We start from the raw sequence: 15757 nt of genomic DNA, 5'->3' as shown, positions 1-15757 counted from the left end.
GCTGCACATAAATCCCATTACTTTGGGAAGAGCATTGGCTGATCCCTCCGTTACCGTCACCCACGCATCCCCAGGAAATTGAAGCTATAATTCTCAAATCCTCTGTTCCTCCCCATTGCCTAACTCTCACTTTTCTTCGTCTTCTCAGATTTTCTCTCCATTTTTTTTTCCTGTGGCTTAAATATTTAATTAGTTTGTTTATTTATTTTGCAAATTAATGATAGCTCCCATCAACAGTCTGCAGAAAATGTTGTGAACTGAGATTAAAAAGTGAATAGGCTAGACCTTAAGCAGAAATAACTTTGCAATGTAGATGGATAAATGTTATAATTGTTATACCATCACTGGATTGAATGGCACTGTGATGGACTGATAACCTGTCTATTGTGTACCCCAGCTCTCGGCCCATTAAACCTCGGATAGACTCAGGCCCTTGAATTGAAAAAGAGGTTAAATGGATGGATTGATAGATTGATGGATTTAAGTGATTTTTACACCCAGACAGAATAAATCACCAACAGTCGTCTTTGGATGGGTTCAGTCCTATATATATTCTGGTTGATGTCTTAACTCTTTAAAGGCTGTGGGACATAGGGGTAACAACAGAGCAGGAAGAAACTCTTAACATGTACCTTATAGAACTACCGTATAGACCCACTGTTTTATTTAAACCCAGTCTCTGGTTTACCTGACTTAGGACATACATAGTTAAAACATATCTATTAACCTAACCTACTATGTACAAACCCTACCTGGAGAAACGTGCAGACAGCTCAGACTTAATGATAAAATCAATTAGATCAGCATACAGTAGGGCTTTTCTACATTGCATCTCCAAATAAATTTATTTCACTGTAAATTAATTAAACAAACAGGCACATAACCAAGCGTGAAAGCTTCCATTGAGGTTTGTTCAATGCTTAGAAGGGTTTGCAGGCCCACAGGGGTTTACTTTCCTAGTGCTGTGATTTGATACAATGGGAGTAGACAGTGCTATTTATGTGCTGATTGCAGCTGTTACACCAGTGAAATTTCTTGTCAGCTTCGGAGCCATCACTAGTGAGGTTAGCTAAAGAGATATCCCATTAGTGCGTGTGTGTGTGTGTGTGTACGTATGTGTGCTTGCTTGCACTTTTTTGTTACCCATTAGAGTGGAAGAATGTGTGTAGAGCTCTGTGCACATTCTTGTATTAGCAGAAACATGCACCTGTAAACTTGTTTGTTAAAGCTCTGCACCACTTTCATTACGCCGATTGCAATCTGCTAAAAAATAAATAAATAAATAAAAAAATGAGAGAGAGATTAGATGAGAGGATGTAGTGCATAAAGTCTATTAGAATGAATTGCTTCCTGTACCCTATTGGTTGGTCTCTTACTGAGGATTAACAGTCTCAGGTTGATAAAAGCCTAAATTCTTCTACTCCTTGTCCTCCAGAGCCCATTTAAAATTATGGCTGGAGAATTCTTAAATCAATTATGAGTCAATAGACAGATAGGTCGATTATTAAATATATTTATATTGAATAGCTTGAACATAGTTTTTCAGCTTGAGCATATTTTTTCATAGCATACAGTTCTTTTAGTCCCACAAAAATACATGAACGAAAAATAAATCATAAATGATTGTCATAAATGATATGAATACGCACTATACAACAAATTCTGTCATGACTTTGTCTTGATCAGGACCCACAATTACAATGGTATGTGAGACAAAATACAAAGAAAAGTAACTAGAAAAATATGGGTTAAAGATGATAAAGATGCCTCTTTTAAATGTCCACGTTCATAAGTGAACTCCGACAAAGGACAGCTTGATTTCTACAGATGAATACTTTTCTTTTTTCTTTTTTTTAAGTGGTAGAAGAGTGATACATTGTCAAAGCCCTTTCAGTTTTTCAAGGACCTTTTTGAAGTATTGCTAGTGGTGTTTTTCGCAGATGACAGATTGCACATATTGCTGCTTATAATTAAACCCATACTATTGTGGATTCAGTAAAACCTCTATACCTTAAAAACCTCTAAGCCTCTTTCATCCCTCATCATTCACCAGTGTGCTAATTAGTTATTGCAAAAAATATATATTAAGATCAAACATTGTTTACTTTTAATTTTATGTCTCCATATAGTAAAAAAGTATATAAAAGTCATCAACTTGTTGTATGTTTGTATGTGAAAAACCAGTTAAATCTTTTTTTTTCTTCTTTTTAAGCATTCACTTAGCCAGATAGTTTAAGGGAGAGTTACACAGATGATTTCCAGCCAGAGAGCCGTACTGTAACAACCAAAGATTAGTGATTTGTGACCACTGAGCAGCTCCAGTAAAGAAACTGTGGTTTGACTGCTTCGCCCCAGGCTGTTTTTACTCTAGTTGATGAGGGAGGTGAAAACCTTTCTATTCTAGTGTACCAAAAAGATTTCTGCGGCAACTTGGAGGATTTAAATGGGTGACATTTTGGTCACAAGCTAATTTCTCTCAATGTTAACCTCCTGTCACCCCATCTACACCTTGTGGCAAGATATGCAAAAACCTATTACAAGTTGTTGCAAATACTATTGCAGCCTACTAGAGCCATTTGAGTCTGCTGCTTAGACTGCTTAGGTTTACACTGAACTAGAATATATAATGAAACGTGTTTTGAACGTGAACTGTAAAAGAATCCATATTTGATGCTCCAAATAAGACAGAGACTCCTTTTAAACTAAACAACACAGGAAGCCAAAATTGTTATGTACACAAAATTGACTAAATATCCATTTACTGGTTTTATATAACTCTAAATTCCCAACTTTGACCTGCTTGCAACCGCCTGAATAGCTGAATTTAAAAAAATATATGTTTATTGCAACTGATTTGAAAATATCAAATAAATATGAAACAAAATAAATGAAAAAGTGGTATAGGATATGCCATTTAAACTTTGCCTTAATGTTTCCATTTGATATTTGTGCAGACAGCATTCTAAATAGCATGTGGAAACCACAACGTGCGTTACACGGTTTTCACTGTTGCTTTGGATGTACGTCTCCAAACATCATTGTAGGTGGTTAATATCACATTTTTCATATTGTCCCCTCTTCAACTTTGGCCCCAGCTTTTACTCTGTTGTCTTTTACTCTTTTACACTTAGTTTTTCCCCGTCGTGTAGTATGTGTCCCTATCCTCACTCCTCTGCCACTTTTTTTCCCCTTTGGAACATGCTAGGGTCCAATTGATTTCTTTCTGTGCCAACAGCATTTTTCAGCCTCTTTTGCAGTAGCATTACGGGTCATCTTGTACTTTTCTGTTAGGTCAGTCATAGGAAATGGAGGCAGTGACTAGGCGATGATATGAGAGCAGAACAGGGACCTGAATTACCTTTGGTACACTGATTAGTTTGTACGGAGAAAAGCTATATACTCAAAGACTCATGCTAAGACCCAGACAGCAAACAGACACTGAGATACAGGAACTGTAATGTTTTAATGTGGTGATTATCTTGCTATTTTTAAGTCTGGTGTTGGTAATGTTTTATGCCATTTCATGTATCACGTCTATTCTTTTTATGTCTTTCACTATTTTATTATTCTTTAACTCAGCTATTGGTTGCACTTTATGACCTTGCACTGTCTCTTTTATTGTACTGCTCCATCTTGTTTTGAGTGCTTTTACATTTTGCAATTTTTTCCCATCACTTGGGCTCTGTGAAACAGAGTTACATTGCAGTGTATTTTAATATGGCTGAAAAGACCAAATAAAGTGAACTTGAACTCGAATGTGAGCTTGAAACAAGCACATATTTATACGTACTTTCTATTACAATTGCAGGCAAAAGAAACTTTTAAAGACAGTAAAGTCATACCTTAAAAATGCTCATAATAGAAATGTTCACAACTTAATTTTTTCGCTGAAAAAACATGTATCGTTCCCATTTAAACTACTTTTGTTTGTCTGTTCGTTTCTTTCCGTGTGTCTGTGCCCCACAGGTCCACCAATGATCCGACTGTCAGTGAATGATACAGTGGTGGTGGATCCTGGCCAGGATGTGCGCATAACCTGTGAGGTCACAGCAGGTTTCCCTCTCCCCATTGTGACGTGGTCACGTTACCCTGGCCCTCTTCCCCTCAGTGCTCAAGTTCGAGGAGAATCACTGATTTTGAGAGCTGTCACACCAGCGGATGCAGGCTTCTACAACTGCACGGCAGTCAACAATGTGGGTAACCCTGCACGCAAGAACGTCAACCTCGTTGTGAGAAGTAAGTAATGTTTGTATGTATTTGCACCTGTGAAAAGGGGTGATGCTTTTGCAAAAAAAATTAAATAAAATCTAGATTTGTGTTTTTTACAACCTTGGTATAAACTAGCTCCAGTTGCACAATTGCAAAAGATTGTTTTTCAATTGGAATTGCTGTTTAAAATATTCTGGATATACTTTCAGAATTAGTCTGAATGTGTCAATGAGACTTTTGGTGTTTTTTAAATATTGTCCAGTCCTCATGTATTTATTATTATTACTTAAAAAAAACATATAGCAATGTGACATTCCCATGTGATAATACTGCATATGGTTGGCAGGAATTGTTAAATCTTTGCATAATTTAGGCTTCTCATTCACTGATTTTACAACTAAAAATCATGTTGCATTTAATTCTTTGGCTAGCCAGGGGGTAGTTAAAATAGTTGACAAAGGCACAGTCAGGATCCTTTTCTCATTGAGAAGTCTCGTACAACTGATAATTGCTTTATGCAAAGTGTCTGTATAGTCCTCGTTAGCTTCATTCGTTGACATTTGTGAGTCTGCGCGTGCATGCGAGTGTGTGGAGCTAGCTGCTGATCCGTCATTAACGAAGCTGATGTGAATCTTGTCAGAATGGGCGGGTTAGAATACAGAATACTTCCATTCTCTCTCCCCTCTGGCTATTTTTAGCCCCTTTAATCATCTTTATTCACTGCAATTAGTTAGACTGGAGTGGAAGCAATTAGCAACAGTCTCTTCTGTTAGTTAGCACTGTGGAGAGCGTATGTTAGATGGGCTTCTCCTGTTAGCTTAATGGGCCTGAACACACTGTCACACCAGCGCAGGTGGCAAGATGCTGAAAGAGACACACATTCACAGTCAGTGAGTTCATAAAGGAAAAAAGTCTGCAGGCAGGTAGGTAGACAAGTGCATCCAAATATTTAAGGAGTATACATGCACACACGCACTCACATTAATCAGGTAAAGTCGCAAGTTCATGTTAGCCATATGGTCACTGCTTCATATCCGTGGCTCCACCCAAGTATCTTGTTAACAAGCTCAAAGGAGTTTAAATCAAGCTCTCCTCTCCCCTTCGTGGGGAAACAGAGAGCTATTTTGTATTCAACATGGAAATCTGTTGGGGAAACGGAGCCTTTGAAACTGAAAATTAAATGTGACAGTGTGAGAGTTACTCGTTGTCCTTGATTTTGTTTCCCCCCTCCTACTTACCCCCCTGTTATTTTATTCTGTATTTGGCTCCTTTTGTCTTGGCTTCCTTCACAATTTGATTCTTCCTCTCTCACTCGCTTTCTTTCTTCTCTAATTTCCTCTTTCCTTTGGTACAAGGCGACCTCTTCATTTTTTTCTTTTTTTGTTTTGTTAGTGGTGTTGGGGGTGGGGGTATTAACCATGCTTCTTCTCCTGCATTCTTCTGTTTAGTTTCTTTTTATTGAGTAGTATCAGTTCCTTCTTTTTGATCTCACGAATGTGTTTTTCTTCTGTTTGTTTTTTTAATTTTAATTTGTACACTTTACTATTCTGTACTGGAATGGAATACAACCGTTCAAATAATTTGCCTTTCCTATGAAATTTTTGACTTTTGGAAAATCTGAACAACCAAATACCGTATTTCCCGGACTACAAAGCGCACCTGAATATTAGCCGCACAAGCTAAAATTAGGGGAAAATCCTGTTTTGTACATACATTAGCCGCACCTGACTAAAAGCCGCAGGTGTTTCAATGTTGACTTATCATATGTAAGAGAATATGCACAAAGGGAATTGTCAGGAAAGAGATGGCTGTTTGGAGACACACCCCTTTTATTAATATTTTGAAAAACAAGTTCTGGGTACATATTTGCACAACTTTTTAGGTATATGTAAAAGTAGCGGTAATTACAAGTACGAAACATGTACTGTGCTTCATAAATGAGTAACAAATTTAGTACATAACAATAACCTACAGCACACCAGAAAAATAGATTCGGACTACCTTTTAGGCTCAAGAAAAGTCAGTCATTCACCACCATCTTCCTGCGCACTAAAACCACCAAAGTCCTCTTCTCCAGTGTCAGATACGAACAGGCTCAGGGTGGCTTCGTCATCCACTCTCAGCTTCTTTCCTTCGTTGTCACTTTCAAAACCAAACAAATCCTCGTTGACAGTGTCAGAGTCGAACACCCTCAGAAGGGCCGTGGCGGTGTCCTCCTCTCCATCATGCAGCAGTCCAGCCCTTCGAAATCCGTTGGTGATCGTGGATGTTTTCACACTTTTCCACGCTGTCAGATTCCACCGGTGGAGTTGAGCATGACTTGCTTTTCGCAATTTCATTGCCGCTCGTCATCCACGCCTCCGGCTGAACATGTAGCGCTACTTTGAAGTTCGTTTTTCGCGCTACTTGTACGGCACTATGTTGCCTGGCGGATGGACATGTGACCAACATACCACTCTTGAACCCCGATACTGTGTGTCTGATCACATGCCCTTCCGCCAGGCAACGTAGTGCCGTACAACAGCGGAACAAACAAAACAAATCGTCTTACGATATGACAAAAATCATGGATAATCCATAGAAAAGCCGCACCTGACTAAAAGCCGCAGGGTTCAAAGTTTGTGCAAAAAGTAGCGGCTTATAGCCCGACAATTACGGTACTTGGTTCCTTTGTAAAGTGTGTCAATGAATAAAGGGGATGCAAAAAATGTTCACATACATGTCAAGAAGCATTTGCTATCTAAAAATAGTTTTATATATCAAATCAAAACTCTCAGTTGAAAAAGAACAATAAATGAAAGTGGTATTTGTTGTTCTCCGGTCAGGGTGTGCGAGATGAAGATTAAGGCTTTTACATTAATTATAACTCTGCTTTGGTCATCTTCAACTTCCAGGTTAATTTCAGCTTAAACCAATTTTCCCACTCTCATGACTTACAGTTGGTATGATTCTCCTGACAGTACACAGAATTGCAAAGACAGACATGTTAGGTCAACTTGTAAGATTAGAAAAGCACTACATAAATGTGATTACTTTTTACATCTCTTAATGATTTCGTTGAACAAATGATTGCATGAGCTAATTTTTTCATCTGGTTATGTTGAGGTATGCCCACTGTATCTCTGGGCACTCTCTCTACAGTGTCTCCTTGATTAAATGTGCTAAAAATTAATGTATGTCCTTGGGTTGTGCTTTTCTGTTTTCCTAGGGACTATATATATAGTTTAACTACAGAAAACTCTAAATTAAGTAAAGACCAAGTGGAAATTAAAAGATAAATAAGAGCATTTAGCAACTGTAGTAGTGGGAAAAAAAGACAGACCTTGCCAGTGATACCTAGTCATGCTTATCCCTTTTATAAATTTTTTTTGCATTATTATTTTAATTTTGTATTTTTTTTAGTACATTTTGTACCAAATGCATTTATATTGTAACAAATATTAAAAAATTTTCTTCTTTCTTTTTTCCCTCTCTACCACCACAAAAAGCAATGAGCAACCTCACCTTCCAAATTACACCAGACTCTAACAAGGACAGTGAAACCATTCAAATGGGTCGTGACCTTAAGCTCTCATGCCATGTTGATGCCACCCCCCAGGACAAGGTCAACTATACCTGGTACAAGAACGGGGCACCAGTCTTCAACTCAGATAGTTTGATTTTACTGCGCAGTGACCCAGACATGGCACCTGGCACCAGCAGTCTGGAGATTGTGGACATGAAATTCAGAGACTTGGCCACCTACAGCTGCATGGCCAGCTTTTCAGGCAGCACAGTGCGAGAGCTTCGTGTTGATGTCAACATTTCTCAAAACAGCGGTAAGAGTTTCCCCTTTTTCCTTGTTATTCTTTGTACATGTATATGTATAATGATGGCTCAATAAATATTTGTCTATTAAGGCCACGAGCACATGCAGATTCAAATGGGTTACGGTTAGCTGTAAATCGCCCATGCATTTAATTAAGCTCTTGATCGTCATTAATAAATATGTATGGTGGCAACCACTTAATAGAGGTTAGGCAGTTGCTGTTTGTGGAATAAACAAACTTCTAAAACAAACATGTTTGAGTTGACTGATAAACTAATTGAACAAATGTTCAGGTACACAATGCTGCTTAACCTAAGCAGTACATTTAGTATGTAAAAAAAACAAACAGTTTTTCCTAAATCTAAAGGGGTGTAATTTTTCATGAATTATATGAATCTTAACACTATCTCATGCCAATGATTAAATATTCTAGCAATCTGTGTTTTTACATCATGTGACATGTTAAAACATAATAGCTTAGTGGTTTACCCATTCACCTAACAACTGAAAGATCCTAGGTGTGATTCCAGGAAATCCATTTGTGGTTGCACCAAGAAGGGCATCTCAAAATTACAAATTAAATATGCAGAGCTACCCGCTGTGCTGCAACCCCTTGTGAATAATGGAACAACTGAAAGTTAGCGTCTTCATTCAGACAGTTTTTATCCCATTTCTTCCCTCTCTACCTCTGCCTTGCACTGCTTGTTGCTTTGATGGTTCAGTTGTGTGTGTTCATGTATTCTTTCTTGTGTGTTTTAAATCATAATATATACTTAATCCTAGTAATAATATTTTTAATGTTCCCACATGTCATTAAAACTGTGCGATTGTCTAATAAAATCAGCTCTTTAAATGTCAGTGCCTGTCATACAATTTTATTGTCCATCTGTCTCTGTTTCCCTAGTTTTTGCCAGTTTATCCATTAGCACTATCTGATATTTTAAATCATGTTTGCCCTCGGACTTCTTGTTAATTAATCTGAAATTTATTTTTGATCCAGAAAAAAAGTGCCAGTTTCTCGTTAGCTTGGCAACAAGGACAAGGATTACTTTATTAACCTTAGAGCCCAAGGTTATGTATTCGTGCTTACACTTTTCTAATGTTACTGACTACGTTGGAGGATATTTTAAAGTGGAAACTCTAACAATAGCCAAGGGTTTAAGGAACTGTTATTCTTAAAAAAAAAATATATATATATATATATATTAGGGGTGCAACGATACACAAAATTCACGGTTCGGTTCGGTTCGATACTTTGGTGTCACGGTTCGATATTTTTTCGATACAAAAAAATGTTCATGCCTTTTTAATTTGTCATTTATTAAAATTATAAATATATATTTTAACTCAAAAGTACAGTTTTTAAATTTAACCCTAACCCATGTGCGTGTTTTTTATTTTGACAGCGAATGCGCACCTGCGGACCACTTATGTGCAGCCCTGGTTATTTAGCTCGTCATATTGCAGCCACAGAAATTCTTTTGTCCATGAAACCATAAAGCTGCACTTTCTTTTTGCCTTATAGTCTGATTTGTCATAACTTCTCCGTTTTGTGGTAAGCTTTTCTTTGGCTGTCACTTCTTCACCCTGACCTGTCTTATTTGGCTCAGCAGAACTGAAATGCTTTTACACACTCACTCACATAAGCTCAGCGATTCTCTGCGCGATCAACCTCTCACATGTTTAAGCTGCCGGAGATTTCACTTGTCATGTTTGCATAGTAAGCTAACGATTAATAAGACGATGTCAGAGGAATTGGTGCACAAATTATCATCACTCACAGATCAGTACTGTCGCTCTCTATACACAGTTCGCACGATTGCAAAGTGAAAGCAAAAAAACGAGCGCAAATTTAAACGCGACTTCAATATGGTAAATGGTAAATGGCCTGTATTTGTATAGCGCTTTTCTAGTCCCTAGGACCCCAAAGCGCTTCACACTACATTCAGTCATTCACCCATTCACACACACATTCACACACTGGCGATGGCAAGCTACATTGTAGCCACAGCTGCCCTGGGGCGTACTGACAGAGGCGAGGCTGCCGGACACTGGCGCCACCGGGCCCTCTGACCACCACCAGTAGGGAAACATGGGGTTATTATCTTGCCCAATATGTCACATATTGACAGTGGCTCACCGATGCCAATGACATAATTACCCAGCTACATTTCTGAAAGAATGCAAAAGCATTGACATATATTTTTCCTACAATAGCCCGACGGGCAGGGCAGAGATAGATTTTGGTAGCCCGACTGAAAAAATCGCTAGCTCCGGGACGTCGGGCTAGCGATTTTGCAAGCCCTGTATCTGATTGAGGAATCACTCATCTTTGGAAAAGAGAGTTTATTACAGAGAGATGGCTCTTTCCAAAATAAAAGCTATACTATCCGCTTCTTCTGGGCTATATTCTCAGCAGCATAAGGAGAATCATGTGCTAACAGCTGTCTAAATGACTCGGCTAAAGTTAGTAGCATGCTTGCTTTTTTTGTCTGCTTCCACTTGTCTTTGCACTAGGATGATGTCGGCGTAAATGTGCAGTCATATTCGTCGTGTTCCCACTAGTGCTTTCAGGTTAATCTCGTTGAAATGACCTTAACGCCACAACACGGCAAATCTCCGTTAACGAGCTACCGCCGATCGCTCCGTGCATGGGGCTAGACGGCCAACACGTTAACGAGCTAACTGCGCTAGCACACTAGTTCACACCAATGTAATTGAGCATTGCGTGGCACATCCAACATACTGTTTTACTTTAGTCCATGACTCGCTTACCTTCAGGGTCATACGTCACATGAAAACCAAAATAATTCCAAACGCCAGATCTGAATGAGGGTGGGGGAGGTGCCCTGCGCTCTTCCTTCTGACTATGCTGTCTGTGTTGAGCGCTCAGTAGATCTGCGCTGGACAGTGCAGCCTAGGCGGAGTAGTCGAACACAGATTCACTGAGCGCTCCACACAGACAGCATCGTCAGAAGGAAAATTGATAAAATAAATTACAAATGTTGTATTGTTCGATACATATGCGTACCAAACCGAAAGCACTGTATCGAACGGTTCAATATCGATACGAATATCGTTGCACCCCTAATATATATATATATATATATATATATATATATATATATATATATATATAGTACTGTTATAGCAATTTCTAAACAAGAATTATTATCTGATCAGATTATATGGAAATGACAAAAATTAAATTCACACTTTGTCTTACTTGCATTTTTTGTCTTTGCTTTCTCCCAGTCTCTCCTCCAGTGCTGACTGTTCCACCCGGACGTCAGGCTGTAAGTGTGCGAGAGGGAGGTAATGCCGAACTGGTGTGCTTAGTCGTAGATGGCAAACCACGTCCTCCTATACTGTGGTCACGGACAGAAAAGGACTTGCTAATGCCCTCGGGGAAGCCCACAGTGGAGACGCCTGATGGTCGCTTGAGGCTAAAGAACGTTAGCCGGGACATGATGGGGGCATACAGGTGCCAGACTGCTCCATACAATGGGCTTAACATTAAACGCAGAGAGGCACAGGTTCAACTCAATGTGCAGTGTAAGTATGGATCAGCGTACTTTCAGTTCAACATCCAAAATCCTTTGGCTTAAGCTGAATACAGGTCTCTCAGATTAAGAATATATCCTGGTGTCAGTAAGTCTAGGTTAGTGTAAACTCTTTTCAAATACTTTTTTGGGTGCAGCTTGTGTACTATTAGGAAAATGCACGATAATACATGATAACACCAGCAAAAAAATTAATGATTCTGAAGGCGTCACAGAAGCTAGGAAGGAAACTGGCTGTTTAACTTCAGAGTGCAAGGTGCCTAACCTATTGCATCTCACACATTTTACATTTTCTGCAATTAATCGATCAAAGTTTTCAGTTACAATCAAGGAAATAATTTCATAATCCATTTCTAAATTTATAAATTTGCTTACTTACAAAGAATTGAACAGTCTTTAACTTTTAGTAGAAGGTTGAATTGAATGGAAAGAGACAGAGTATTATTCTATGCTTGACTGTGGGGATGGTCTTATTTGGGTCATATTCAGCATTTGGTTTCCTACCGCCAATGCGGCAATTTGATATTAAAGAGCTTGATTTTGTTGTCATCTGACCGCAACCTTCTCCTGTTAGTTAGATGTTCACTAGCAAACTTGAGCAGGGGGCTACTACAGGATTGAAATCCTTTGGATCATTGACAAGCTCCTTCTGTGTATATATTTCTTGGGTTTCTGAATAATCACACCAGTAGTTGTCATCCTCCCACCAAGGTTCTTGCTGATGTTTTTGTAGCTCATTCCAGCTTTGTCAGGCTCTACAATCTTGTTCTTTGACAGCTTTTTGGTCTTGTCCATTGTGGTGGAGAGGTTGGAACGGAAGAAATGAATTAACTGGACAGGTGCACGCTAATTTCTGGACTTTAGGTTAATATTGTCTCTCTGTCCATTAAAATGAACATACGGCAAAAATGAATGACCTTTTATTTCTTTGTAAGTGGGCTAACTCAAAATTTTAGCAGAGGATCAAAGTATTGTGATCCCTTATAGGGGAGCATGTAGCGACTAAAGAGGGGAGAAAAACATGCTTACTAATGGGCAGCGAGTGGAAACACGTAGAGAAAAAATCATTTTGACAACTTTCCAACAGAGACCTGTTTCTGTAAATTAAAGAACATATCCTGTTTTTTTTTTTAAATTATTTTACTTTTCCATTAAATTTAAATAATCACTTTTCTTTCTCTCACCCTCAGTGAAGTCATAACAGTTATACTTCACTAACAACTATGGACCCTATCAGCAGATAAGAAATTGTAAAAGGTGGAACAGAAAGCAAATGAGGACATACCTCTATTGCTCAGAGGCAGCTTTCACTAAACCTACTGCTTTCCCTTTGTGAACATTCGACTGAGGTCTGTCATTATAAAACTCCCAGAGGATCTACTTTGAGAGAGGAGAGGATGTGTCTTAGTAACGTAACGCATCATTTTGATGCCTTTTTCCTTCCCATGAGGTTATCTTCTTTTACTTACTTTTACCATCCTGGAACTTTGACAGCCCTTATCAGTGCTAAGTCATGGAATGTGTGAGTACTACACATCAGCCTGCATATGTGTAAAACTGAGCAAGCCTTTTGCAAAACTTTCAGCCCTTTAAAAGAATATCTCTTCTTCCTTCAACTACTTGAATAAAAACATAACTTTTATTTCTCATTTATGTTAATGTTGTAAGAGTTAGACACTGTGGAATTGTAGATATAGTATATATAACTTCTATATAAATATAGGTATATTAGGTATATACTAAAGAAACTGAGTATATTTTTAACCAGTTGACTTAGACAGTTGTTTTAAGTTGATACATAGATAATTTTTTTGCATGGTAGTCAATCTGTGAAGTCAGTTTTGAGGTAAACAGTCATTGATAAATTGTATATGTATTTTTTTTGTTGTCAAGGAACATTGAAACATTGTAACACTGAAAGTAAATTGTTTATTTCCATGGCTTCATTCATAGATTTAAAAAAAAACTCTCACTGTTCATTCTGCCAAAAAAGTCAAAGGCTTTTTCTTTTATCTCTCCTAAAAACTGTATATTTATCAGGAAGTAAAGGACCAATTTCCCACCTATTTACTGACCTACCTGATAAATACAAGCCCAAATTAGAGCCCTCTCCTCTCCTCCCCTCTTCTCTGCAAGGCGGATTTACAGGGCTTACTAATGCAGGCAGGGTGCAAGGGCGACACTCTGTGAGCTCTGCTGTCTGCACTGGCCAACTCTGATTAATGGACCAGGTGGCCACCGCACTATGGACAGCGAAAGAAACGGAGCAACGAGACAGCTACATGAGCAGGAATAGGAGTGAGCATAACGGGCTTAAGAGAGAGCTTGAAACAGGAAAGCATGGATGGTGATGGGGGGAAGGGGGAAGAGAGGATGAGAAGGTGCTAACAAAGCGAGGGACTGGTTGGCAAATAGAGAAACAAGAACATATTTCAGTGCAGCCAATCAAATTGTGGAAAATAAATTTCCCACTTTTATTCAGCTGCGCCTTTGTCCCCTGACTTAATTTGTTTATTTTATCACGTTTCTTTGCTTTATTCTGTTTACCACTGTTGATTGATGTGAGGGAAGGATGGCATCATTTTTTAAGGCCGATGTAATTAAGTGGATAGGCAGATGCTCGCCACTGTTTCCACTCTTGCCTCTCCCACTCCCACTTTTGCCTTGTATCACTTCTATACTTGCCCAGTGTTCCTTTTTTCCCTCCTGGAGAGGTGGCTGTTCTTCCTCATTGCCATTCTCATCATCATCAATCAGTTAACTGCTGGCCATGAGAGAAGACCTCTCTCTGTCTTGTCATTCTCTTTCTGCATCCTGCATTCTCTCATTCACTCCCCACCTCCCATACTCAATCACTGACTTCTCTCACTTTCACACTGCACGTTCCCTATCATTTGTCTTCCTCTTTGTCTTCTTCTTTAAGAGCGATCCTTTCTTCTCTCATCCCTCCTTACCCCTCATGCATGCTACCTTCCTCTCTCAGTCTCATGTAAATTGATTTTCTCTTTGTGCACTGTAAATGTTTGGCTTGGTCAGTGTTGCATTCCCGGATGAATTCATTTCGCATTCAATAAGATGGATAGCGATGGTGTGTTTACATGGATTATAGTCTTTTGACTATGAAACATTGCAACAGTGTGCTATGAGTCCTGAATGAGAAGCAAATAAATGCAAAAGCAATGCTCTGGAGAATTTTGGGGGGAAAAAGTTTAATTAGAAAGTAAAATAACCACAAAAAGTGGAATCTACTTGAGCAGTTGTTGAAATGAATATATTAGATGAGAAAGGGAACTGTGCTAGCTTAATGATTTCTAAATTGATTACATACCAACGTATAACTCACCTCTGTTTTCCTCCTTGCTTCTATTGCCATTCCTCCACGTTTTGCCTTTTTTCTTTATCCTTCTTATCTATTTCCAAAGTCAGCAATCAGTATGCATATGTGCTGTAAGTGGGAGCAGGGTGTGTGACCATACACTAATCAATCCACTAGGATTACAGTATGACCTTTGACCACTTACACATCCCTCAGCGTCGCACATCATCACATAGCTGTGGGTGTAGGGAGTAGCTAAACATTAGTTTTGAGAGATCAGAGAGGCAGTAATTGTAACAGAGTACACAACACCCAGTTAGCATTTGTGGGAAGAACTTTGGATACATGCTGGGAATCTAGACTATAAGCCAAAAGACAACCTAGTGGCTGAGACGTTAAATGCTTTGGTGGTTTGCGATCTTTTTAGCATTCAGGTGCTTACTCACATTTCTTTGACTGGAGTGCTGGCATAGAATGGTAAACTGATTTCAAACAAGAATTTGGTTTGGCTGTGTATACCCGTCCGTAGCAAAATAAACAACAGCAACAAGAAAAAAAAATATTATTGAAAGTTTTAGTCATAGTGAATTTAAATGTATCTTCTTCAGTTCTTTAGCTTTCAAGAATATGTATTAAATGGATAATGTGTTCAGGCAGGTTATAGCTCTCAGCTTATCTATTCTGGTTTCTGATGTGTAAAATGCAGAAGCTGCTGAATCCTTAAACTTAAATTACGTTAGTCTTTAAAAAGGTGTAACATCTGTGTGTAAATAAAACATTACTTGTCTAGCATCTTTCTTTCAATTGAGTGCAACTCAGTGTAATCAATTAGTAATAGACATATATTATTAATTTAATTAG

At 38.6% G+C, this 15757-nt stretch overlaps 1 protein-coding gene across 5 annotated transcripts in view; it reads left to right on the top strand.

Moving 5' to 3' along the window:
* Nucleotides 1-15757, top strand: part of mdga1 (MAM domain containing glycosylphosphatidylinositol anchor 1) — a 204458-nt gene that overhangs the window by 128243 nt on the left and 60458 nt on the right. For all 5 annotated transcript variants that reach the window (XM_082538193.1, XM_082538192.1, XM_082538194.1 and 2 more), the window contains 3 exons: nucleotides 3967-4236; nucleotides 7698-8027; nucleotides 11273-11572. In XM_082538193.1, coding sequence (XP_082394319.1) covers nucleotides 3967-4236; nucleotides 7698-8027; nucleotides 11273-11572 — 900 coding nt within the window. The remainder of the gene's footprint in view (nucleotides 1-3966; nucleotides 4237-7697; nucleotides 8028-11272; nucleotides 11573-15757) is intronic.

The sequence above is a fragment of the Aulonocara stuartgranti genome, assembly GCF_965226115.1.
Source record: "Aulonocara stuartgranti genome assembly, chromosome: 1".
NCBI lineage: Eukaryota > Metazoa > Chordata > Actinopteri > Cichliformes > Cichlidae > Aulonocara > Aulonocara stuartgranti.
Note: the sequence above shows the minus strand (reverse complement) of the source record. Positions and strands in the feature narration are given on the sequence as shown.